The sequence below is a fragment of the Protobothrops mucrosquamatus genome, unplaced genomic scaffold (genome assembly GCF_001527695.2).
Source record: "Protobothrops mucrosquamatus isolate PMUCROS unplaced genomic scaffold, P.Mucros_1.0 scaffold36, whole genome shotgun sequence".
Taxonomy (NCBI): domain Eukaryota; kingdom Metazoa; phylum Chordata; class Lepidosauria; order Squamata; family Viperidae; genus Protobothrops; species Protobothrops mucrosquamatus.
Window position 1 is genome coordinate 968,374 of NW_015386420.1, and position 25,044 is coordinate 993,417.

The 25,044-nt window shown below is 37.9% G+C and overlaps 1 protein-coding gene across 1 annotated transcript; it reads left to right on the forward strand.

Annotated features, from left to right (window-relative positions):
- Nucleotides 1–978: 978 nt before the first annotated feature.
- On the forward strand, nt 979–17,777 carry CEP55 (centrosomal protein 55). The gene is made up of 9 exons (XM_015811295.1): nt 979–1,137; nt 2,095–2,308; nt 3,600–3,884; nt 7,680–7,745; nt 12,236–12,377; nt 14,409–14,713; nt 15,963–16,034; nt 16,412–16,537; nt 17,216–17,777. Exons 2-9 carry the CDS (start codon nt 2,150–2,152, stop codon nt 17,435–17,437), a joined length of 1,377 nt encoding a protein of 458 aa, XP_015666781.1. The 5' UTR covers nt 979–1,137; nt 2,095–2,149; the 3' UTR covers nt 17,438–17,777.
- Nucleotides 17,778–25,044: the final 7,267 nt, after the last annotated feature.

The window sequence follows — 25,044 nt, forward strand, 5'->3', positions numbered from 1 at the left end:
ATGGAAACAAAGAATTAAAAATATTATAACAATAATACTAATAAATATTCTTGATATCTACTCAGTAGCTGGAAATATTGAATTTATCAGACCAAACACCATAATTTTACAAAACCCCACCTGCTTGGAACTGCCTATATTCTTAGACACTACAGTAATAATTCTTAGATCCTTGGTTAGGTCTTGCATTATTAAGTTTCCACCAATCTTAGACGGTGAATCTAACTGTAGATTACTCATACATAACAATATTTCCAATATATTTCTATCCAGTTCTACTCAGAGTTATTTGCCATGACCCAGGACTTTTGCCACGTGGGAGAGAACTGCGATCCCTAAAGATCAGCAAATGATAATTGATTTTGTGTCATTACTAGATTATTGTTGACAGCGAGCGGTAATCTCTGCCCGATGACCAGCCTTGGCGGGGAAACAAGTATCTCCAGGCATTTGTGCAAAATTCACTTGTTAGAAAATAAAATCATCATTAAGCCATTCCGGGGGTTGTAAATCCTTAAACACCCAGGCATGTAATAAAAATATTTGGAAATTCCATACAGTTCCAAACAGTCCAGGTATTTCTCATGCTACCTGTGCTAGACTGGTTTCCTAGATATGTCTGATGAATACATATTTACGCAGCTAAATTCTATCTTGCTCCTCCTTGGCGGAGAGAGAAAGATCTCCAGGCATTTGTGCAAAAACCACTCGTTAGAAAATAAAACTATCCCGGGGGTTGTAAAATCCACCCGGCCGGCCGCTCCTCTCATTAACGGTCCTCGCGACCGCTTCATTTCGAATGTCAGCGAGGGAACCCGTCCGTCACGTCACGCAGCCGTCAAGTTCCGCCGCCCCTTACTTTGGATCCACGCGGCGCTCGTAGCCTGGCAACCGGACGGAAGTGGCGTCACATGGAGCCGCTGCATTCAAACTCTCGGAAGCCGCGTTCGAGAGGCCGTCAGTTCGAAGCGGAGCGGTTCTGCCGTTGTTTCCTGCTCGCCGCTCCGGGCCGTCCCGACCCTTCCTTCCGTGGAAGGGAGGGCGCGGTGCTGTCAGTGCCGCCGCCGCGTTTTGCCATCTTAAAGCGCTCTTCTCCGCCAGGCTGTGTCCACCTAGCGCTCCAGAGACTTTGCTGAGGTGTGTATGGGGAAGGCGGGGGGGGGGAAGGGCTCAGGAGCTGCGTTCTCCCGCCCTAGCATGTCGGTCCTCTTGAGCCTTTGTGGAAAGAAAGATCTGCCTTGGAAGCGGGCCTCAGCAGGTGGTGGTCCTTGACCGATGTCTATGGAGTTTCTCAGTCCTCCAGGTCATGGTTGTCCCAAAGGTGCTTTTTCAAGAGGCAACTGGATTTTCTTGTTTTTTTCTTTGAAGGCGTTTCGCTTTTCATCCAAGAAGCTTCTTCAGCTCTGACTGGATGGTGGGGAATGGAAGGATGTATATTCCTTGCAGACAGCTGGTCATTTGCATTCTTTTAGAGAGTTGTTGAAGGGGCTACACCATCATCTATCACTAATCTACAACACAGTCCTTTCAACAGTTCCAAGAAGGCTCCACACCCATTTGCCCTATTCAGGTGACTCAGATAAGCCTCCAACTGGCGTCAGTGACTCTTTAAAAGAATGCAAATGACCAGCTTTTTTCAAAAATTGAAAAAAAAGCACCTTTGGGACAACCATGACTGGATGACTGAGCATCTCTGTAGACATCTCTCTGGCATAGGCCTCCTCCTTGGGATATGATTTAATATGGCTAGCTGAAGACAATTATCACCTGCGTATTGCATTGTGTCTGTTTCCTTTAATTTCCTCATAATGCCCATTTTTAAGGTTTAATGTTCTATTTGGAAAAAAGTTTTGCTATTTTACAAAAATATTCAGAGGGTTTTGAAAGGAATTTTTATTTTTCATAGTACTTATGATGGGGCAGAAGCTGACAAGTTTTTATTTGTCGGTTGTAAAATGCTGTGTTTGTATACATTGAAACTATGAATAAACGGATTAGTTGTAATTGTAATATATATTAGAAAATAATTCCCATAAACTTGTACTATTTGTGGATTTGGAATTAGAGGGATTTTTAAAAAAAAAAATCTTGCAGATGAAGTGGCTGCTTTTTGAATAGTGCCTGATGATTTTTTTGGAGAACCTCAAGTATGACATCAAAGAAGTGGGGATTCAAGTCTGGTGATTCCAAATCTGAATCAGAATTGCAGGTGTACAAGAAAGAAAATGCAGCTCTGAAAAAGTCTTTGGAAGAAATCATTAAGGAGAAAAGCAAAATGACACCCGAAGAAAGGAAGAGGCTTCTGGAGGTGATATAAATTAAAATAATCTAACAAAATAATATTTGTTTTGCATCTAAATTAAAACCTGGATATTAAGTTTGAGACAAAGCATTTTGTAAAGTAAAGGCTTCACATTTCATCTAAATACAAAAGAAACTAATTGATAATGGGAAGCTAATCTTTACTGCAGGGGTGGGGAACAATGGCCCTTTTATGACTTGTGGACTTCAACTCCTAGAATTCCTGAGCCAGTCATTCTACCTTACTGTAATGCAGGCATGTCAAACTGCCGGCCCGTGGGCTGGATGCATCATACTAAAACCGTGCCCACTCCATTGCCGGCAATGGGGAAAAAGTCGCGATACGTCGCGCGATGTCATGTGACGTCACAAGTTTGACATGCCTGCTGTAATGTAATGTCTTACCAGGGGTGATAGATACCCCTGTTTTTCCTTTGTGCCCTATTGTGTAGCCTGTTAGCATTGCTTCTAGATTTCTGCAACTACAACCACATCTGACAATGGGATGGCAAGTTACCTTCCCTAAGACGTGCTAAATGTTTGCTTTATTCATTCATATATTAGTTCCTCTTGTTCTAATGCATATGAAGCACTCAGGACAAGTAGTGTGGCTCTTTCACTGTTGCTTTTGTGACTGTTAACATAAGCATAGTAACTTTTTAAAATGATTTATTTCTTTATATTTCAGAGAAGAAATGTGTGATTTTATGCATTTCTTTCCAAAGGTTTAGCTACCCTTCCTTCTTTTCTCATAAAGTCTGTATATTTGAAAGCCCATATGAATTAGTGTAATTTAAATAGTTGAAGTGTTTTGAATTATTTAAATTCAAATTTAATTGTAAATAGCGAACAATTGATAAAGCATCATCTGAGCTGTTTATGTACATAGAAGTTATTTATATTGTGCATTCTTGTTGAGACTTCTTTTTATGGTTAGTTAAAGTGGTGGAGCCTCTTCTATTTTTGTTTCGCTTTCATATTAACATTAAATCCCCGATTTCATAAGAATTAATTGTAGCTTTTTTTTTTTAGTTCTTTGGAAGGTTTTTGTCTCTGCTTTGGCATACTGAACATAATATTTTGGTAAAATGTAAACAATTTAGTGAGACTATACCTACAATTAAATGGGCAATTTCTAGGCAGAATAGTACAACCATATTCCAAATCCTGTGCCATAAGCTTAATTTTACTATCTTTCCAATAGATTAATATTTGCCAACATGATTATTCAATCAGGCATTTGTAGCTTGGAAACTGACCTTTTTTTCCTGTTAAATGCTTGCTTGTACTTCATATAGAAAATACTTGCCCTTGAAACAGAAACAGAAGAATATAAAAATAAACTTGGAAAGAAAGATCAAGAAATCCAGGTCCTGAAAGATGAGTTAAGGAGTAGAAGCAAAAGTACAGATGCTGCTTCTCTGCGGGGGCAGCTAGAAGAGAAAACAAAAGAAGTGGCTAAGCGGGAACAGCTACTAAATTCACTCTCCGAAGAGGTAGAATGGCAGAAAAATCACATATCTGCAGTTTCTGCAAGATGTACAGATCTTGAAAGCAGAGCCAGTAATGTCCAGATCGCCCAGGTGAGTTTATAAAAAATGTGTGTAATGTTACCTAACCCTTTTCCTCATAGTGCTATTTGGAAGTTATTTGGGACTGAACTCCTTTTGGGTAGCATTTGCCCATTAAGAATGATATATAATCTGGGGGGTCTACCTGAACTCACAGCTCATGCTGAGTAAGGAATGCCTTTGCACAACTTTATTTGGTGTACCCATTATGCCAGGCATGTCAAACACGCGACGTTCCATGACTTTTTCCCCATTGCCAGCAATGGGGTGGGTGCGGTTTCAGCATGGCGCATCTGGCCCGCGGGCTGGCAGTTTGACATGCCTGCATTATGCCCTTTCCTAGATCGGAATGCCCTTCACTTTGTAGCTTGATTACTGCAACACGCTCTACATTGGGCTGCCTTTGAAGACTACCTGGAAACTTCAGCTGGTGTGCCTATGTGATTCATGAGCAAATTCTGGATGTAATTCAACATACGGTTTTTCACCTAAAAGCCATTTGTTGTCATATCAATCTACATGGCTTGATCTGACAGGGTTGATGTACTTCAGGTCAGGGGTACCCAATCCCCAGGCTGTGGCCCATTAATGGGCTGTGGCCTGTTTGAAACCAGGCTGCGGGAGAGATGGGCAAGTGCATGCGTGTGAAGCTCCACTTGCGCAAGTGGAGAGCACTTGCGCTCGCGCGCGAAACTCCATTCACACAAAGGAGCTTTGCACGCGAGCACTGTCCACTCTTATGAGTGGTGCATGAGCACAAGCACCCTCCACTCAAGCGCCCTCATTGCAAATGGAGCATAGTGCGCAAGCACAAAGCACCCTCCATTTCTGAAGCTCCATTTGCACGACTGGAGGGCGCGCCTGACCGCTGCTCTCACAATAGAACTGTGTGAGTGTGAGCATGTGCCTGCCACTCACATGCCAGGCCCCCCTCCATCCCCACGCCAGGCCAGACTGCCAGGCTGGAAAGGTTGGGGACTCCTGCTTTAGGTTCCCTATATCAAGCAATGCTATCTATCATAGCACTGCTTAATATAGGGGAAAAGATATACAGTACAAAGAAATGTGCATTCTCTGGAATGTGCATTACCCTCTGGAATGAGGTTCCCCCGAGATTGGGTGGCTCTTTGCCTAATGATGTTCCAGGGAATCTTGAAGACCTGGCTTGTAGGATGTATGCATGATGCTATTGGCGAAAGTCACCATCCTGTCCATTTTACTTGGATTGCATATTGCTGTTTGCTTTTTATGCTGAGAGCACTCAGAGTCAACAAGTTGGGAAAGCTCTGAACTAAATTAAATAAATATGAAAAAAAATGAGTTGTTGCAACGTAATAATAGGGAAGTGGAACAAGATGGCTTAGTGATTTGCATGCTTGAAAGCTCAAAGTGACAACCACCATTTTCTAATTCACCACCCACAACAGTAATAGGCACGTCGTCACCACAATTGAAATCTTCAGAGCTAAGGTACCGTAGTATGCTATCTGCTTCATGATGCAGTCGTCTGCAGCTATTGCAGTACCAATCTCTGGGAGCGGTTTGGTCAAAATTTCTAAGTGCCCTTCTGTATGTGTCCAGTTAATTCTTTATTATTAGATGTAAGCCTGACTGCATTAAAGCCTAAATTTGACACTGTGTTCTGAGAGGTTGATTCAAACTAATCTTTGAAAGCCCTTTGGTTGCCTTAACTTCACAAGATACTATTCCCTCATGGCTAACTGAAATAAATCAAAGATAAATCAATAACTGATCTCGATTGGCTATGAAAAAGCTCTTCAGAAATAAAACAGCTGATTCTGAACTTAGACTTAAAAAGGACCTAAGTTTTACTGCAAAACCCTGTAACTTAAGCATGTTAGGGAGACCATTCACAGGTGCATACAACACGCCAGCATTTTGTGCTGAACAAAGAGAAGAGCTTTTACATTAGCCAGACTCAGGGTCTTACTTTCAGCTCATCTGGAAGAGAGATACAACCGCACACCTGGGCAAGACTCTTTATGCCTCTGTTTCTTAGAGGAAGTTGAATCAACTGCACATGTCCTTTGTTGCCCGTTTTATTTAAACTGGAGTAATTTTATTCACATCTCCCTTAACAATCAGTCATAGCAAAACAGATATTGTTCTTATTGTTTCCCTCCTATTAGATATTTCAGAAATGATTTTCAGGAGAGCAGCTAAATTAATAAAATAGTAATTGCATGTTCCTTCAGGATAAATTTTACATTTGACATTTCATGATTCTAAAATTTTAATTAACAGTCAGGTACTGCTAATAAATTCATATTTATGTCTGTCTCTACAGTTGTTTGAATTAGTCTAAGATATTACTCACTATGTATTTTGTTGCTTTTGTTTTTAGTAATTTCTATATATTTTGATGCTTTATTTTATTTTTATAATGCTCCATTTTTAATTTGAAATTCTGTTAAAATTGTATTTTGAGTAAGTGTTCATAATAATGAAGTTAACAAATTATTGTCTTTAGCATCCTTAATTTAAACTTACTAGACGGATACAGTGGTCCACACAGAATATTTTAACTTTGAATTATTTTGCTGAGCGAGGTACTAGAATAAATGTCCTAGAATTTCTCCCTGGCCTCTTGTTATTTCTAATGGGAGATCAGGTTTTCATAGCATTTGAGCCATGTGGTGGCTTCTGAGTAAAAGTTAACTCATAATTATCGGTGTAACTAAGTCAACCATAAGGATAGATGAAAAATGGACATAATTTTTATTTCTATTTATACTCCTACTAGATGCTGAAAATTACTTATGTGGACATCACTCTGTTAAAACTCAAGTTGAACAGATTATAAATTTGATTCCACTGACCTGATTAGCTAAGACAGGGGTGTCAAACTGCCGGCGCGCAGACCAGTTGCATCATTCAGAGGCTGCGCTCACGCCAGCTCCAGCAATACAAAAAAAGTTGCAATACGTCACAACACGTCACATGATGCGGCGAGTTTGACACCCGTGAGCTAAGATATTATAGAAAAGGATTACAGAAGTACCACTTATTGAAAGTAGATGGCAGTATAGTATCAATCCTATAGAATTTGAAAATTAAAATACCAAATGCCACAGTGATAAGTCAGGTGCTTGTCCAAATCAGGAAGGATGTTTGTAGATATCGGGTAATTGAAAGATATCAGCTATTATGCAAAACAATAAGCACAGTTAAATTCAAATATATACATGCTGGCTGTATAGGTTTGGGACATATTACTCTCTTATCCTGAAACTATAATATACAAAGTTTTAAAATAATAGATTCTAGTCCAGGTAATCTGTTACATATCCAAATACTTTTAGAATTTCTGTTATCTTTTGCCAAATACATGAAACTTTCCTATTTGTAGGTAGCTCAGTAGATTCTGTTCTGGAATTTATTAAAGTCTCCTTTGTGTAACTCAACTCATAATGTTCACATAAAAAACTGTTGGTGTTGGTACAGAAACAGTTTACCATTGTTCCTTCCTCCCCTCCCATCCCCTCCCTGTCAAGATGTGAGCCATAGGATTTTATGGTGGTCTCCCATCTAAATATAACTAAGTTCCATCCGGTTTAGTATTTTTAAATTTGCCACGCCCTTTTATTTTGCAAAAGGAAATATTTATAGAAATACGATATGTAGAATCTTGAATGTTTCAACAGTTTGAAAAATTACAGAAGCCCAGTGCTTGCAAGGCATAGCGTAGCAGTACCTGCTCCTATCTTCAACACACAGACATCTGCTTTCAGTTAATGGAATTGAACTGTTTCACTATTCACTATTCTATTTCACTATTTTTAACAGGAAAAAGCTGTGCACTGTGCTGGAACGCCAGTCGACATAAATGAAATTGAAATTCAACTGAAAGACGTAAGGCATTTTATCAAATACGTTATATGTTTTATTTAAAGAATAAAATTAAATTACATAAATACAGATAATGTAGAATTATCCTATATTAGCCTGTTTGTAGCTAATTGTCACTAATTGCCAACAAAGAGTATATGGGAATATAGCAGTAATAGGGAGATTAGGATCAAATACAAAATTTCATTTTTCTTAGTAAGCAATCAGATCTGTAGCTTCCCACAATCTTGTGACCATGGGAGTACTGGGAATGGCCAGAATTTGAGGAATAGTTGGAAGTACTATTCACTGTACTTGTAATACCACCCTTGTAACTTTGAATGGTTGCCTAATAAATGATTGTTAACCAAGGACAACTTGCATAAGATTATATTCCCATTTAAAACAGTGTTTTGCATCAGTTCAGATATTGGGTTGAGACAGATTTAAATCTGAGCCCCATTTTTTCATTCAGGGAGGAGGCAGGAATTGAATTTATTTCCATGGACTTCATGAAAGTGAACTAATTCTAAAATGCTATGCAACAAAAGCTAATAACTTGCTGGTTTATGCCATAAACTTTACGCCATAAACTTTATAAGCTCAACATTATACTATACATGAGTCACTATCAGTAAAATTTAAAATACCTTAGTCTGAAAAGGTGCTGTTGGACTCCTTATTTTTTGCTACGTAGGGTAACATAGATCTCCGGTGTCATGAGTAAATTATGCTTTTATCTTCACTGTTTTGGAGTATATCCATTCAGAAAGCAGCACATTACCTCATTCAAACCTCATGCAATAAATAAGTTAAATTGTAATTTCTCCATTCAAATATTTGTGTATTTGTCTGTAGGCAGAACCCTGATCTGATGTGATGTCTCCCCCACTTTATTAACTGCTGTTATAGTTCAGTCACAAAATAGCATCTGGTCAGCAGTTAAGTCTGTGCACCTGACACACATCTGAAGATTTATAATACTTCTCTGCTTTTCTGAATAAAACAAACAAATTGGAGGTATGGCAGGCAACCAATATTTCACTTCCCAACTGGAAAAGAGAGTCAAATCATATTGAAAGTCAAACGTAGGCTTTCTGTTTATGCATTGGTCTCTTTTGCTATGGCACATCCAGTTCCAGTAACGATTAAGAATGGATGATTAAACAAAAATGCAGTGTAGTTTAATCTGCTTTCTTCAAACAAGGCCAGGGACTGAAAGCCTTTGACATTTTTAGATTACATCTGCTGAATATTGCTATCTCGTCCTTATCTCTGTATTCTCATTTAAGAAAAATATAAAGAGGAACGTGGAAACAGTACTCTGAGCTAGGAAGAAAGTGCCTTAAATTCCATTAACAGTAACCTTTATGTCTCATGAAAACTATTCTTAAATTCAAAAACTTCTTTAATATGATGGCTATTTAAAGAATAGCTTTCATTGAGCTATTGAAAGCCTTATGTATGGATTCAAATAAAGTTTAAAAATTAAATTATTGTTTGATCTGCCTGTTATAAGCTTTTTATTTGTAAAGAAATAAGGAATTTCTTGTCAAGATCTTTTAATCTCCTACACATTAATACATATTAAATGCATTGTTTTGTGAAAATTTTATTTCGAACAATGAGCATCCACTTTTTAAAAAAACAAACAATCACTTGTTGATACGATGGTATCATTCTTTATGCATTTATATGGCATCTTTTTGAATGCCATCTTTCACAGGTAACAATAATATATAACACTCAAAATTAAAAGAATACATTAATAAAACAATGTAATTAACATTAATAAAAATAAATAAGATGTTCTTCTTGTATATTGCAGCATAATGTAGTGAAGTAATTTTTGACTCCATTTTAAAGATGTGTGGTTTTCGAATCCATTGCCATAACTTTGAAGGGAACTAATAGATTCCTTGGGAGTTACATTAGGGTAGGTTTGCTGCTGAAAAGGCCTTGCCCCTAATTTTATCATTCTGTTCATTAAAAAAAAATATTTCAGCAATAATCAGCTTCTGGAATGTATGTTTAAAGAAGATTACAGTTCTATACACACTTCCAAGTGTCTTCAGTTGAAAATACATAAGTAGGCATATAATGGAATATTTTTCTGAGATTTTTTATAATCCAAATCATTTGTTTAGTATTGTTAATTAATTGAAAAATTACAAAACAAAATAAGTACCACTTAAACAGCTTTCAAAAACCTCTTAGTAGGGAACTATTCAAAATAGGCATACTTTATAAAAGATGGCATGCATACATTTACGTACCATGTTCTTCCATTGATCTTAAAGAAAAGTAAACTTTAGGCTTCATTTACAGTTCCTTATTTGTATTTTCTTTTTCCTGTATGCTACACCATTCATGCATAGTAACACCTTTTTACACATTGTGTATATTATTTTCACACTCAATAAAGAGGGCTGGACAGAGATCTCTATCTTTGCTCTGAAAATTACTAGTTTTAAACTTGTACTTTTGTTTGTAGGGTAGTTTTTGTATACTAAAGTTCAGAATAACCTGAAAGTAAAGGCTATCCTTTTTGGAACTGGATCAGTCTTTTAGTCCAGGTTTCTAGGCAAAGCTAATATCACAAGCCAACAAATTGCAGATGCTTCAGTGCGATGTGTACAGTTGCTCTAGTTTTATTTACTCTAGAGCAGACATGTCAAACACAAGGCCCGGGGGCCGGATGTGGCCCGCAAAGTGGTTTCATGTGGCCCGCGAAGCCATCCTGAAAACAGTGAGGGAACGGCCCCCGCTGCCTTAGCCCTGGCCCAGGCCAGCTGGGAGCCATGGACAATTTTGTGGTGGCCATCTTGGCACTTGCCCTGATGGACCATGCCTTGGCACTTGCCCTGGTCCCACCCCCTTCTGCCAGAGACCCTCAGATCTGTCCCACTCCTGCCCAGGCCCCCATAGGCACCCTTGATGCGAATGATGTAGAACTGGCCACGCCCACCTAGTAGGCCACACCCATTCCATCCATGCCCACCCAGTAGGCTGCACCCACTCTGGCCACACAAACCCCCAAGGCAACTGCAATGCTGATGCGGCCCTCAGTAAAATTGAGTTTGACACCCCTGCTCTAGAGCAAGTACAATGGGCTGATCAAGATTAGGATCAAAATATGGGACAAAGTAAGAGCCAGTTGTAGTGGTTAAGGCATTTGGTTAGGAAGCATGAGGAGGTGAGTTCTACTCCTGCCTTAAGCACAAAGCCAACTTGGTGACCTTGGGCCAGTCCATCTTTCTTAGCCCTAGAAAGAAGGTTACATGAAACCTTTTCTGAAAATCTTACCAAGAAAACTGCAGGGACAATCCAGGCAGCCACCAGGCATCAACAATGACTTGAAGGCAATCAATCAACCAATCAATCAATAAAAGGGTGAGGAAAACAAAGCAGAATAATTATTCATCCCCAGGGCTCTAATTATAGACAACAGTCATACAGTCCATGTGTGAAATGAGTAATAATTTAAAAAAATTCCATTGGCACCATAGAAATAATACACATAGACAATTGTGTAAAACAATTGTCCTTTACCATTACATTTCCCTTCTACCAAATTAGCTACTACACTCTTATACTACAGAAAATAAAATAAATGGGATAACCATATATTGAATTCATTGTGTACTTTGGCCCTAAATTCTATGTGTGAAGGAATGAAAAATTATAAACTCTTTAAACATTAAGCTGTATATCTTGGGAAGATATAAAAACACTTATTTTAAATGTTTCTTTTTTGATTCTCTCTCAAGCCATCTCTCTTTTTCACTTCTCTTCTTTACCTTCCCTCATTTTTAGCAACCATTCCTTCCTTCCCAACTTATACGTTATTTCACTAACAACTGTCTTGTATGTGTGTACAACTGTACTGGCATAGGCACACAGTTCATTTAAAAGGTGCTAGAATAGTTGAATGAGAATGTATTTGTCATGTGATAGGGCACAGTTTAATTCTAAATGTGGCCTGCACATAAGAAAGCATGATTTGGAGCCTGTGATAAATGAGTTTGTTCCGTCCGGTTCTTCAAACTCATTGCCACTGACTCATAGTTTGAACAAGCTAAGGAACAACATATAACAAATGTACTGGGAAACCATTGGATGTCTGCATGAAGCCTTGTTGATTAAATCTAGAATTCACATTTGAGTATGTGTGCATATTTACTTGGAAATTGTATGATTTAATCTATTTCCTTTCAAGTTACATTGAAAGTGGTTTTCAAACACAGTTGTGGCTAGGTACCACTGTATATTGAACCACATCAGTTTATGATCATTTGCAACAGCAGAATATGCTGGCAATGAAGAAAAAGTACAGAGGTAATTTTTCACTGGTTTTGTGTTTGCTTCTGCTGTGGTATACTGAAATGTCATGGTAACAGGATTCATGCCAAAGAGGATGCATTTCAAATACTTGATTTACAGGAAAAGAGGATATGAAGATAGTTGGGGTTTTTTCTCATAGAAGTTTCACTCACTTTCAAATCTCTTTACAGGCTTTGGAGAAAAACCAGCAGTGGATAATATATGACCAGCAACGGGAGGCTTATGTTCAGAGTCTCTTAGCAAGGATTTTTGATCTGGAACAGCAGCTAAAAACTGTCATCCAAGAGCAAGCAAAGGAAGCTAGGGCAGAAGGTATAGACTGATTATTCTCCGAACTGCATAGGATCAAAAAATTAACTTATATTGATCTGATTTCCATGTTCAAAATATTGTAGCTGTAAAAAGAGCTCTTCTGAAATCTGTATTTGTGCCACTCAGTGGTGGTATTCAAATATGTGAACAACCGGTTCTCCGTGTGGATGCAGCTTCCGGAAGTCCATTCTGGGCCTGGGAACAAAAAATTAGCTACTGGTTCTGCCGAAGTGGTGCAAATCGGCTGAATCCCACCAATGGTGCCACTGTAATTTTTAGGAGGGAGGGTGGGAGAGAAAATACATTCTGGTCATTGTTTAGATCCCAGACTCCCAATTTTATACATAGGAAAACAGCATTTGTTGATCTGGTCTGGCATGTAACACTCGCTTTTTAGAAGTTGATTTAAACATTCATATCATTCCTACTGAGTTTACAATATTTCTGAGAACAACTTCCATAGTACAGAGATGCAGGCAAGACTTCTTGATAACAAGAATTTTGGAAATTCTTCTGCTATTAGGTATTTGTTTTGTGCCTGAATAATTATTAGTATTATATTTCTTATCTATGTGATGTTTGATTAAGCATTTGTATGCCATGAGACATATTGGCATTGTGACATTAAGCACCCATTCCCTAAAATTGTCCAGAAAGATTAAAGGTGATAAAATATTAAACTTAAGTCCAGAAACATAAGGATTAGAATTCTAGAGCCATATCTCCCAGTAATTTTTTTCCTATTCCTGTTGAGAATACTTGCTCTAGAATCAAGTTCTTTCTGCTCCAAGATTTCTCCTGCATCCCGCTGTAATCACAGAGTACAGAAGAATTGTGGTAATTTTCTCCTCCCCACCTTGCCATACCACTACTGGTTTTATTTTCTCAAGCTCTGTCACTAGTTTTTAAAGATGCTTTATTGTATAGAGGAGAGGAAGGGGTTAGATTAGAACATCTCTCTGTGCCTGCATGCCTAAATTCTCTCTTCCTCTTGAATGATGGTAGAAATATGGGTGTGGACTAGAGTTTGTACTTTCACTGCAATGTCTAAGATACATTTTACAAATCTCATATCATCATAATGTGTAATTAGTGAAGGAAGGACTCTTGATAGTCAAAAATAGCATATTAGTAGGACTTTCCACTAGAACTAGAAAAGTTGTAATAATAACATATTCAAAGATGGAATGGCAGCATGGAGGAAAATGGCAACATTGGATCTTCATCACTGACATATTGAGAGGAATATTTAAAAAGTTTGTAGACTAATCTATTTGTGCTTGTTGCTTTTTAAGGTCACTAAATGAACCTTATTAGGGATTTGAACATGTTTCCAGAGGTACATCAAGCACCGTAGTACCCTTGGAATGTGCTGTAGAATTTCAGTAATATAATGTGCCATATGGAAAGCTATAAGAAGTGTCTACATCAGAATACATTTAAATAAAGTTTCCCATTTTATACACTTATATTCGTACAAAAAGAGCAGATTGTCATGCAAAACCATATTGGTTTAGAACTATAGGTACTTTATAAACAGCAGATAAAGTGATATTCTTGTTTATTTAAAGTACTGTAAGATAATTTATGTTCATTTTAGAACATATTACAAAACAAGTGCTTAATGTTGCTAGTATCTGTGAAATATCCTGCAGTTTTTAGTTAAATTTTCATATTTAGATTATTGAATGTTTTTGTTTTCAATTTTAATATTCTGTAAGCAAGAAACAAGAACATAAGACAGCGTTCCAAAACAGCATATCTTAAAATTCAGTCATTTGAAGTAACTGAATAGTATTATAGTATGGGTGGTAAATTTAAAAAAATCCCAAAAATCTAAAATGATTATGATTTCTGGGCTCACTATGAGGAGATGCCAACATGTGAGATACTATGATGCCATAATTCAGTGCTTACATCTAAAGTGCAACATGCTGGTTTGCTTCATATTTTCACATATTTGCTTCATTTTTTTCTTTTTTCTTTTGTTCTGCTCCGTGTCCCTTTGCCTTTTGGTGGAATCCTAAAAAGGAGACAAGCAGAGATATTATGAACAGATGTTGGCCACAGCAGAAAGGAATCTGGAAGCAGAAAGGCAAATTGTCTCCCAGCTACATGCTGACCGTAATGAATTGCAAAGGAAGTATGATGAAATTAAGCAAGAGGCAATAAATGCAGACGGTCTTCTGAAGCTGCAGAAGCAAACTGATATTAAGGCTCTTCAGGATGAAAACCACCTCAAAGGGCAGCTCTTGCAAAGAGTTACACATGAGCATGAAATGACCAGGAAAAAGCTGGATGAAGAAAGGAAGCGTGCACAAGCCTTCTCAGTTCAGGTCTTTGTACTGTTGCCTAGATGCTTTTTATTACAGGCTTCCCAAATTGATCCTGCAGATTGGGAATTCAGGGTATTGCAGGTTCATTCCATGTGGGTGGTGGAAGGTAGCGTTGGGATTAGTTGTGTCTGTCTAAAGACACTTTCAAGATTAAACTCCTTTCAACGGTTCTGCTAATGTGGTTAGTAGCCAGTAACAACCTGAGTGCATATCTTAACCCTGATTTTGGCAGTGAGTGAAATAAATCAGGTGGAAGGGAATTTTACAGGTAGTCCTTGATTTACAACAGTTTGTTTAGTGACCGTTCAAAGTTACGATGGCCCTGAAAAATGTGACTTATGACCATTTTTCACAGTTACAACACATCCCCATTATCATGTGATCCAAATTCAGATGCTTGGCAACTGGTTCGTACTTATGACCATTGCTGTGTCCTGAGATCATGTGATCACCTTTTGCGATCTTCTGACAAGCAAGGTCAATGGGGAAGTCAGATTCCCTTAACAATTGTGTTAAAAATTTATCAACTGCAGTGATTCACTTAACAACTGAGGCAAGGAAGGTTGTAAACGAAATGGGGCAAACCTCACTTAACAAATGTCTCACTTAACAACAGAAAGTTTGGGCTTGATTGTGGTCGTAAGTTAAGGACTATCTGTATTTGTAGCATGCACATCTTCAACCCTCTAAATATATTCATCTAACATTGCTTTAAATATCACCAAAGGTGATAACGGCATGGATACACCTGCATCTTGTCTAGGCTGGCCATTGAAGACTATCTCTGTATTTGGACAAGTATAACTGGGAAGAAATTGGGAGGCATAAGGTTTAAGAAAAGGAGACATTGCTCCTCTTCATGCTGTCATTACAGTAGTAGTAAAAGTGTAACAGAGGAAGAGCAAAATAAATCCATGAAAGTGTCTTGTATTTATTATTTAAAGTTAGAATATTTCGGACATGTGATGCGACACCCAGAAAAATACGGCATACTCCATTTAATCCTCCAGGGAAAGAGTGAGGGCAAACGAGGTCCAGGCAGAAGAAGAACATCATGGCTTCAAAATCTAAGGGACTGGTTTGGACAAAACTCAGCAGCACTTTTTCATGTGGGTGCTGATAAAAACAGGATCGCCAACATGATCACCAACGTCCAATAACGGATATGGCACAACAAGAAGAAGAAGATTTATTATTTGGAAGCTTTTTATGTATTGATTGTCACATAATCTCCTCTTCTATTTTACAGGTTGAAGTGCTCCACAAGTCTTTGATAAAACAGCAGGAAGAACAGTCAAGAATAGCAGCTTTGGAACAACAGGTACTAAATTATGCTCTCTCACACGTAGCATAGATCTTTGTGACTAATATCCCCCACTCTAATCTTCATTTTAATATCAAAAATTTGTCCTAATTTAGAAATAGTCTACATTTCTATGGTCCAGAAATCATAACGTTATTAATGTAATTTGTCATAGTGTCTGCTCATATTTAAGCTTTGAACAGAATATGAATTTGAAATTCATTCAGGATTAATTGTATCCTCTTTGTAGTCTTTACAAGTCTTTACTTCTTTTATCAAACTATTCTTTTTATCTATAAAAAGTTAACATTTATTTTGTATATAGGCATATATTTAAATGGAATGTGTAAAAAACAGGAGATCATTTCATTTTTCATCCAGTTCTTTTCTTCTAGATACAGTCATGCACATCAGACTTTGAGAATGAAAAACTAGATCGCCAGAACCTGCAAATCCAGTTGAACAAAGTTCTTAAGGAACTACGGAAGGCAAGAGACCAAATTACTCGTCTTGAGCCCTCAGTAAGTATTGATGGATTAAGACTGAATCTTTACTAGAGCTGTGCAGAGAGCCAGCATGAAAGGCAAAATAACAGTTACCCTGTGATAAAATGGGCGGCCAATAAATTGGATGGATGGGAAAGGAAAGGAAGATTTGCAGCAGGTATACATGTACTTCTAGCATCTGTCAGGAACACCATAACCCAAATGAGTCTTTTTCTGAGATATGATAGTTGTTCAGTCTTGAGGAAAGGCTGAATATGACTCTGAATCACATTTCGCTCTTCAAATCTAGACCTGCACAATCCCAAGACATCCTTTTCATTTTCCACATATAGCATGTATATTGAACTCCAATTGTTGATGAGTTTGTATTTTATTTGCCAGATGTAATTGTTTTTTTATAACAATTTCACACAAGCTGTTGCAACTATTTGATGCTGTACAGACTCCTCTGAGAACCTTTGCCTTTGGTTTTAAAACAGCATCTTGTGGGGAATTTAGAAACATTGTAGATAATATCAAAACAGACTTTTCCTGATATAAAATTTTAATGTCTTTTTTTTCTTTATACATCACTAGATTCTGTTACAATCCAGTCAGATATCTTTTTTAAATTATATTTAGATATTTGACTCCTAAAAGAAATACCGTTGGCAAGCATTATAAATTATATACTATCTTATTTAAATGCAACAGTTTTTTTTCCAGAAGCTTCCAGAACGTGGTGGATGTTTAGAAGTCTTAGACAACTTCCACGCTGCTTTTGAAGACAAGTTGATGATACAAGACAAACGTTCTTTACCAAAACGTATAAGCCTTCTGGATGAAAGTTTCCTGGAGTGTCCAAAATGTAAAACCCAATATCCTACAAGCCAGCATAGGGAATTATTAGCTCACATTGATTTCTGTACAGTATAAGTCCTAGAGTAGACCTGTAGCTCTGTCTCTATACACCCATGCAATTTAACGGAAAATAATAGCTTTTTAAAAACAACTCATGAAGATGCTAAAGAACTACAGTTCATATTTCAACCAAACATTTGTGCTGTAATTTAATGTTTATGAAGGACCAGGAAGTAAACAGCTTTGTGCATGGCATCTTCAGTTCTGAACTACTGTCCCAAATTCAGCACATCGGGCCGTGTCTTGACTATTGCTTCCATTTTGTTTAAGATATGCTCTCATTTGCACTTGTTATCCCTGAGCTGAAAGCTTAGGGATATAACTTATCAGGGAACCTGTATAAGGAAATGCTTTTTAAAATAATAAAATGGAATCGGCTAGGCCACCAATCCTCTACATACGTCTTTTTTAATATTAGCAATGACTGTACATGAAGTTGCTTGTTATTCCCTCTTGAATTTACTATATCCCCTCTGCCATTCTTTTGTTTGTAACTTCTACTGTACTATTTCTTCAGTGTGATTTGACCTGTAATCAAGCTTCCCAGAATATGATTGGATTGTATCCCCTTCTTTAGGAAACACTGTATCTTGGTGGCTTGTAAAACTACTACTAAACGAGATAAGAACAATATTTTGTAACCACCACACAGATATTTCACATCAATTTGAAAGCAATTACTGTTACCATAATCATAGGGTGCAGGTAGCCCTTGACTTACGACTGTCCATCAAAATTGTAAGTCATAATGGTCATAAAGTCGACTTTATGACCTTTTTGGGGATGGTTGCTCCAGGCATATTAAATGACTGCTGTGGTCGTTAAGTGAACCAATGGTTCGTTATGAGTGCGGTTTCCCCCCAAAACCAGGAGTGAATGCTGGTTTTCTGCAAAACTGTCATAAAATGCAGCTCTGTCACCCTGTGGCACTGCAAGTGGCCATAAAGGCGACCAGGTTGTTGAACTCCCAAGTCTGATCATGTGGCTGTAGAGGGACTTGATCATCGGACTTTGAATCTGGAACTGTAAGTAGCTCCTGGGGTAGGTCTATCATAACTGAACAGTTGCAAGTTGAGGACTACCTATAATTATGCAAATTTTGTGGAAAGTTCCTGTATGCCAAGGAGACATGGATAAAATGAAAAGGAGAAAGTGGTCTTGGGTCTTAGTTCTCTCTGTGCTATAGAATAATTATGAACATCAGAGAGTCAGGATCATACCTGAAAACTACTCTGTTCTGTATTAATCATCTGCTATGGAAAATATGTTTTTCTATAAATTCCACCACATTATCCTGCTAGTGGAGGGGAAAAGATTAATGAAATTAATGTTTCATAAAGGAAGACAATGATAAATAACAATGATAACCGTTTAATTTCATTTTTCTGAAACTTTTACCCACAATTTCTGAAAATTGAGGTTACTGTTGCCTTTTGGGAAGGAGGCACAGGATCCCTTTGAGTCAATCTTAATTCCTGGCAAGGTTTTTTGGAAGTTAGAAGGGATCTTGGAGGTTGTCTAATCCAACCCCCTGCTCAAGCAGAAGACAATCTGTTCGATTGGTTGATGGCTCTCACCATTAGGAAATTTGTCCTTAGTTCTAAATTCCTTCTCTCCTTGGTTAGTTTCCATCCATTGTTTCTAGTCTTGCCTTTTGGTGCTTTGGAAAATAGTTTTACCCCCCCCCCTCACCTCACCCCGCAAATATTGGAACTCTGCTATCACATCTCCTCTAGTCCTTTTCATATCCTTAGACTAGACATATCCAATTCCTATAATCATTCTTCATATGTTTTAGTTTCCAGCCACCTAATCATTCTCATTGCTCTTCTTTGCATTCTTTCCAGAGTCTCAATCTCTTTTTTATATTGTGATGACCAGAACTGGAGGCAGTATTCCAAGTGTGGTCTTACTAAGGCTTTGTAAAGCGGTACTAGAACTTCGCGTGATCTTGATTCTATCCCTCTATTAATGCAGCTTAGGTTTCATTGGCTTTTTTGGTTGCTGCTGCACACTGTTGGTTCATATTTAAATGATTGTCCATTGGGACTCCAAGATCCCTTTCACAGTTACTGGCATTAAGCCAAGTTTCACCTAGCCCATACCTATACAGTTGTTTTTTCTTGCCTAAGTGTAAAACCTTACTTTTATCTACACTGAATTTCATTTTGTTAGATAGGGCCCAGTGTTCAAGTCTGTCGAGAACTTTTTGGATCTTGAGCTTCTCTCCTAGGATGTTGGCTATTCCTGCCAGCATAGTGTCATTTGCTGTGTCCTGAGATCATGTGATCACCTTTTGCGATCTTATGACAAGCAAGGTCAATGGGGAAGTCAAATTCCCTTAACAATTGTGTTAAAAATTTATCAGCTGCAGTGATTCACTTAACAACTGAGGCAAGGATGTAGTTCCATTGAGGAGTACATGTTGAGTACAATTTGTCAGCCAGTTACAAACCCATCTGGTGGTGTTGCTGTCTATTCCACATTTTTCTAGCTTGCCAAGAAGTAGGTTGTGGTCTACATTATCGAATGTTTTACTAAAACAGAAGTATACTATGTCCACAGCATTTCGCTGATCCACTAATTTAGTCACTTTGTCGGAGAATGAAAAAAGATTTGTTTGGCATGATCTGCTTTTGACAAACCCATGTTGGCTTCTGGTTATAACTTTGTTTGCTTCTAGGTGTTCACAGATTTGTTGCTTGATTATCTTTTCCAAGTTCTTCCCAGGTATTGATGTCAGGCAGATTGATCTGTAATTTCCTGGATCTGTTTTTCTCCCCTTTTTTTGATGAAGGGAACTACATTGTCTCTTTTCCAGTCCTCAGGTAGTTCCCTGGTGCTCCAAAAACTTTGAAGGATATATTTCAATGATTCTGAAATTACATCTGCCAGTACTTTCAGAACTCTGGGGTGTAGTCCATCAGGACCTGGTGATTTCAATCTGTCCAGAGCCGAAAGATGTTCTCTTGTATCTCCATATTTTAATTTGCATTTCTAACCCATCATTTATGGTTCTGTTTTTGGTAAGTTGCGTAGTGTTTTCTTTTTGCATGAAGACAGATGCAAAATATGAATTAAGTACTTCTTCTTTCTCTCTGCTGCCTGTTACTTTTTTTGCTATCTCTTATTAGTGGGTCGATTGTTTCAGGTGTTGCTGAGGATAGTCGGAATGTAAACTTCCCTCCCAAGATTCCAGGGCAAGAAAGGCTGGTTTGGAGAAGACTTAATTTTAATCCATGGTGATCCAATAGACAGGTTTCCTATTTCTTTGCTAATCTAATCATTCTGAATGGTAAGAGGATGATTCCTGTGAAAGCCATTCTAATGCTGCAGCAGGTTTTGATAGGCAGACAAGTGTTGCCATTGCCAGCTGGTGATCACTCATCTGAAGGCAGGGAAAGCAAAGAATGTTTGATGGTTGAGAATTGTGCACACAGGTCATAATGGGCAAGGTGTTCTGGAAATGGACTGGAGAAGCAAGACCATATTGATTACTTATGGACTTCTCAGCAGCTTTTGATTTCATAGTTTGTTAAGTTTTTCTAGGTAGGTTTCCTAGACCAGATATTCAGGACAGGATCTTTTAAGGGGCTGTTTTATTGGGGGGGGGGGGAGGACCAGGCAATTTCAGAATATAAGGTAGAAACCTTGTTCTGTTCAGTATTCAGCACTCATGAAAATGCTGAGTGACATCTGAAGGTTTATACCCGAGTCCTCAACTTGCTAACCTACCTCTATTTCTTCTTGATAGGTAATACAACACAAGTATTACATTTGGGTCCAAAATCAGTAATATGCTGGATGAGGGCCAATAAACTTGAATTCAAACAAAATAAAACTACTCTTCATGAAGCAATAGTTTGTTCAAAGAGTGTTCGGGTCTTCTGGATGCAGGGTAACCCCCTCCCTGAAGGATCAGTCTTACGGTCTGAAAGTGCACATCCATCTGGCTTTGCCAGTAGACAGCCAAGCATCATTTAGGATATGGAGCCTCTTAGCCCCTGAGGTCACCCCTTCATAGGGATCAGCAAGAGTGAAAGCAATGAGCTGAACCATAAAATATGCATAGTCTCATGCAAATGCCATGACTTATGTATTCATATTAGACACTGAGATGCAGGTACGTTATTGCGGCATTTATGTGATGATGTCACTGTCATATCATTTTGGTGTTATGATTTGCTGCAGATACTGCTGCTCTCATAGGCAACAATAACTTGACCATCTCCAGAAGGAGTACTTTGAAGCATACAAAAATGGGCGTGAATTGAAAAAGGCAGTACTGTGATTATAAAACAGGCTCTGGGAAAATCTTTGCTTGTCCTTAAACAACATCATTAGCTTCCAAGCGATTACAAAGAGAATTCTACTGTTATCTCTAAAGCCTTCCAAGTATTCTGGCAGAAGCAGCGATTCACTCTTCCATTAGGTTGCCTAATGGGCACCAGGGACCAGTTCCGCAGAGAGAGGTTTTTCCATGGACCGGAGAGTGTGTGGTTTTGTGTGCTGCTTGCATCCCACGGATGGGGCTTTGCTTGTTTGTGCGGACCGGTTGCTGGCATGCTGCGGCTCCTGATATAGCCCATCTTCTGAGTCCTTCTCAGTCCTCTCTCTGAAATGAACTGTGAAATAACTTGATCAACAATTTTGTCACTTATGAAATCCCTTTAGGCAATTTCCCTTCCTCCATCACAGGAGGCCTGCATATTTGAACATCTTTTCTGCGTCAAACAAAGCCTTTTAATCACTGCTGATGATTTCAGTGCGTGATTTCAATATCTTTTATTACTCTATTTTTACATGGGTAAGATATTCTGAGGATATGTCTACTTTAGGCATATACATTTTTAGAACAAAAATACAGCACAAGTGGGAAATCACTTAATCCTTAATGGAAAGATTAAGTAGGGCAGTGAGGTAAACATATCTCTCTTAATACTAAAGTCATTCTGCAAGTAATTGTTGATTCAGCTTGACTGAACAACTGAGTCTCATAAATTTATTGCTCATTACTTTTTAAAAATACATAATTGAATGCATCTCTCTATTAGAACATTCCGCCCATCAGCATTATCCATTACAGATCCCAACTTAAATCTAGTTGAACCAGTTTATAGTTGTTAATGTTTTTCCCTCACCCACACAGGGAATTACTAAAATGTGTCCTTGCTGAATTTAGTTAAACTGAAGTCCTCAAAATCATCAACTGTTAGGCTTCAAAGCTAAGCTGTTCCTTACCTCTTCTGCAAAAACAACGCAAGGACTTTGAAGAAGAGTGGAACATAATCAAATGATAAGGGAAAAATAGTGACTTGTCTTCCAGGTAAACTTACTGTAGCTGAAACACCTGTTTTTTAGAAATATAAATTAGCCTGTTTTATAATTTGCTAAATCAAAAGCAGTTCTGTTAACAAATTATTAATCAGAGGAGTATGCAGGCCTCCAGTCTTTGGGTTGAACTTCACATATTTCCATCAAAGTGTGGGTTGAAGAAAAATACAGTTTCTATCAAGTAACTGTAGGAGGTGGCAGAATTATTTTTCCTCCTGTGTGACTGAACTCTTTATTCCTGCACAACTATTTTCAAACACTGCCGGCCTACCTCAGTCACCATGTCAACTGCAATCCATCTGCTTCTCTGTATAAAACCTCTGCCATCTGTTTGCTTTAATGTGACAAAAAGAACTGAGCCAGCCTATTTTTATTTGCCATCTACAAATACAGGAATACATACTCTGGTACAAGAAATGCAATAAACAATCCCTTGACTGTAACTGGTCACTTGAGAGCACCTGAAAACCACCTCAACTTCCTATACAAACCAATAATAATGCCCATGGAACTTCACAAATATTTAAAGATGATATGTCAACACTCATCAGTAAAGAATATAAAACACGAGGACATCATGTTTTCAAGGCTCCAAGAATACTTCAGCCAATGGATAAAAATATACATTTCCAGTAAAATGTTAAACCTGAGATGGGAATCTTTCCCTTCCTCTGTGTTTTGTTCACTTGGCAAATGATTGGAGGCCGCAGGCTTATAGTTAATGAGGACTGTTCCCTTTTTTCCCCACGGCTTCCTAATCTCCAACTAAAAATTAGAAAGAAAAAGCTGAAAACAACTAAATGCCATCATTTGTCCATCTTTGACAGGCAATAATTCAGTTCAAATGAAGGGTCCTTGGTGCTCTGAGCTTGGTTGTTTTTTTGCAGACATCTCATTACCCAAACTAGGTAACATCATCGTCACCAAGGACCCTTCATTTCAATCCTGAGCTACAAATATTCTCCTTTATTAATTCAGTTCAACTCTATGGGGTACATATGAGTAGATATGTTTATGAATGTACTGCTGGAATGTGTGATAATGTTTCTGTTCTGTTCACCCACCATACACAGTCACGGGGAACCTTCATCCCTTCAGCTCCAGCAGACACAGCCAATAAGAGATAATGAAGGATGCTGACAATATCTCTCAGCTGCCTCTACTACTAATGCCCAAATGTGTACTTCAGCAATATCTGGAGGCCACAAACTTCTTCATCTGAACCTCTGAGATCTACCATCAATTAAAGTAATTACTTAATCTAATGTCTTCTAGATGTGAGGGGTCCTTGATGCTGTCAGATGATTGTTCTCTTGCAGATGTTTCATTACCCAAACTAGGCAACATCATCAGTGTTAAGTCTGCAACATCTGCAATAACCAAGCTCAGAGAGTACCAAGGACCCTTCATTTCAGTCCTGAGCTACAAATATTTTCCTTTATTGGTGCCTTCTAGAAGAGTTGGACATAACTCCTGACATTCTTGTTACCAAAACTACTGGTTGATCTGACTGGCAATGCGAATTTCTCTGGAAATTTCCAGAGAACATCAGGTTAGAAAAAAGATCTAGACAATACTGATTTGTCTAGACTGTTTCTATTTCGGTATTATTCCAGTATTTAAAAAATAATGTTTCATTTCCTGTTTCTTGAAACTAAACTTTTAATGTTAAATCACTTTCTAAGTAAGCTCTTAGTTGGTGACTAAAAATCAACAGCACAAATTCAGTCTCTTTGCAAACATTAAACAGTACAACACAGTACACCTGTTTAGATGATGAATATTATGTCAACCCATTATGATAAAGATACACAGAATGGAAGTTTAATCACCGAGGGTTGGGTTCAATAAAAGTGTAATTCCAATCCCCAAATGACAGAACAGAGTAACACCTTAGGATATAGAAACTAATTACTATTTCTCTAGAGTATTTTTTCTTGTAAATGATACTATGATAAATGGCCCTCTAATGATATATAAGAGGAAAACATTTTGTGACAATCATGCAAACAGACCAATTTCTGTATCAGCATGTAAAATAATCCCTTTTTTTGCTGTTTGAGTTCTATATAATTCTCATGAAAATGGTTTTATTTATTTATTTATTTATTTATTTATTTATTTATCGAATTTATATCCCGCCCTTCTCCTTGCGGACTCAGGGCGGCTGACAATCAATTTAAAAATACATCAAAAACAATTACAAAATTTAAAATTAGTTAAAAAGAAATATTTAAATGTTGTCTAATTAAAATATGAATAAAACCCCTCTAAAAATTCCCCTAGGC

Excerpts from the sequence above, each read along its gene's own strand:
- CEP55 (XM_015811295.1), top strand. The coding sequence starts at position 2,150 with ATGACATCAAAGAAGTGGGGATTCAAGTCTGGTGATTCCAAATCTGAA. Across the intron at positions 14,714-15,962 it reads CACAAGCCTTCTCAGTTCAG|GTTGAAGTGCTCCACAAGTC; the intron begins GTCTTTGTACTG and ends TCTATTTTACAG. Across the intron at positions 16,035-16,411 it reads TAGCAGCTTTGGAACAACAG|ATACAGTCATGCACATCAGA; the intron begins GTACTAAATTAT and ends CTTTTCTTCTAG.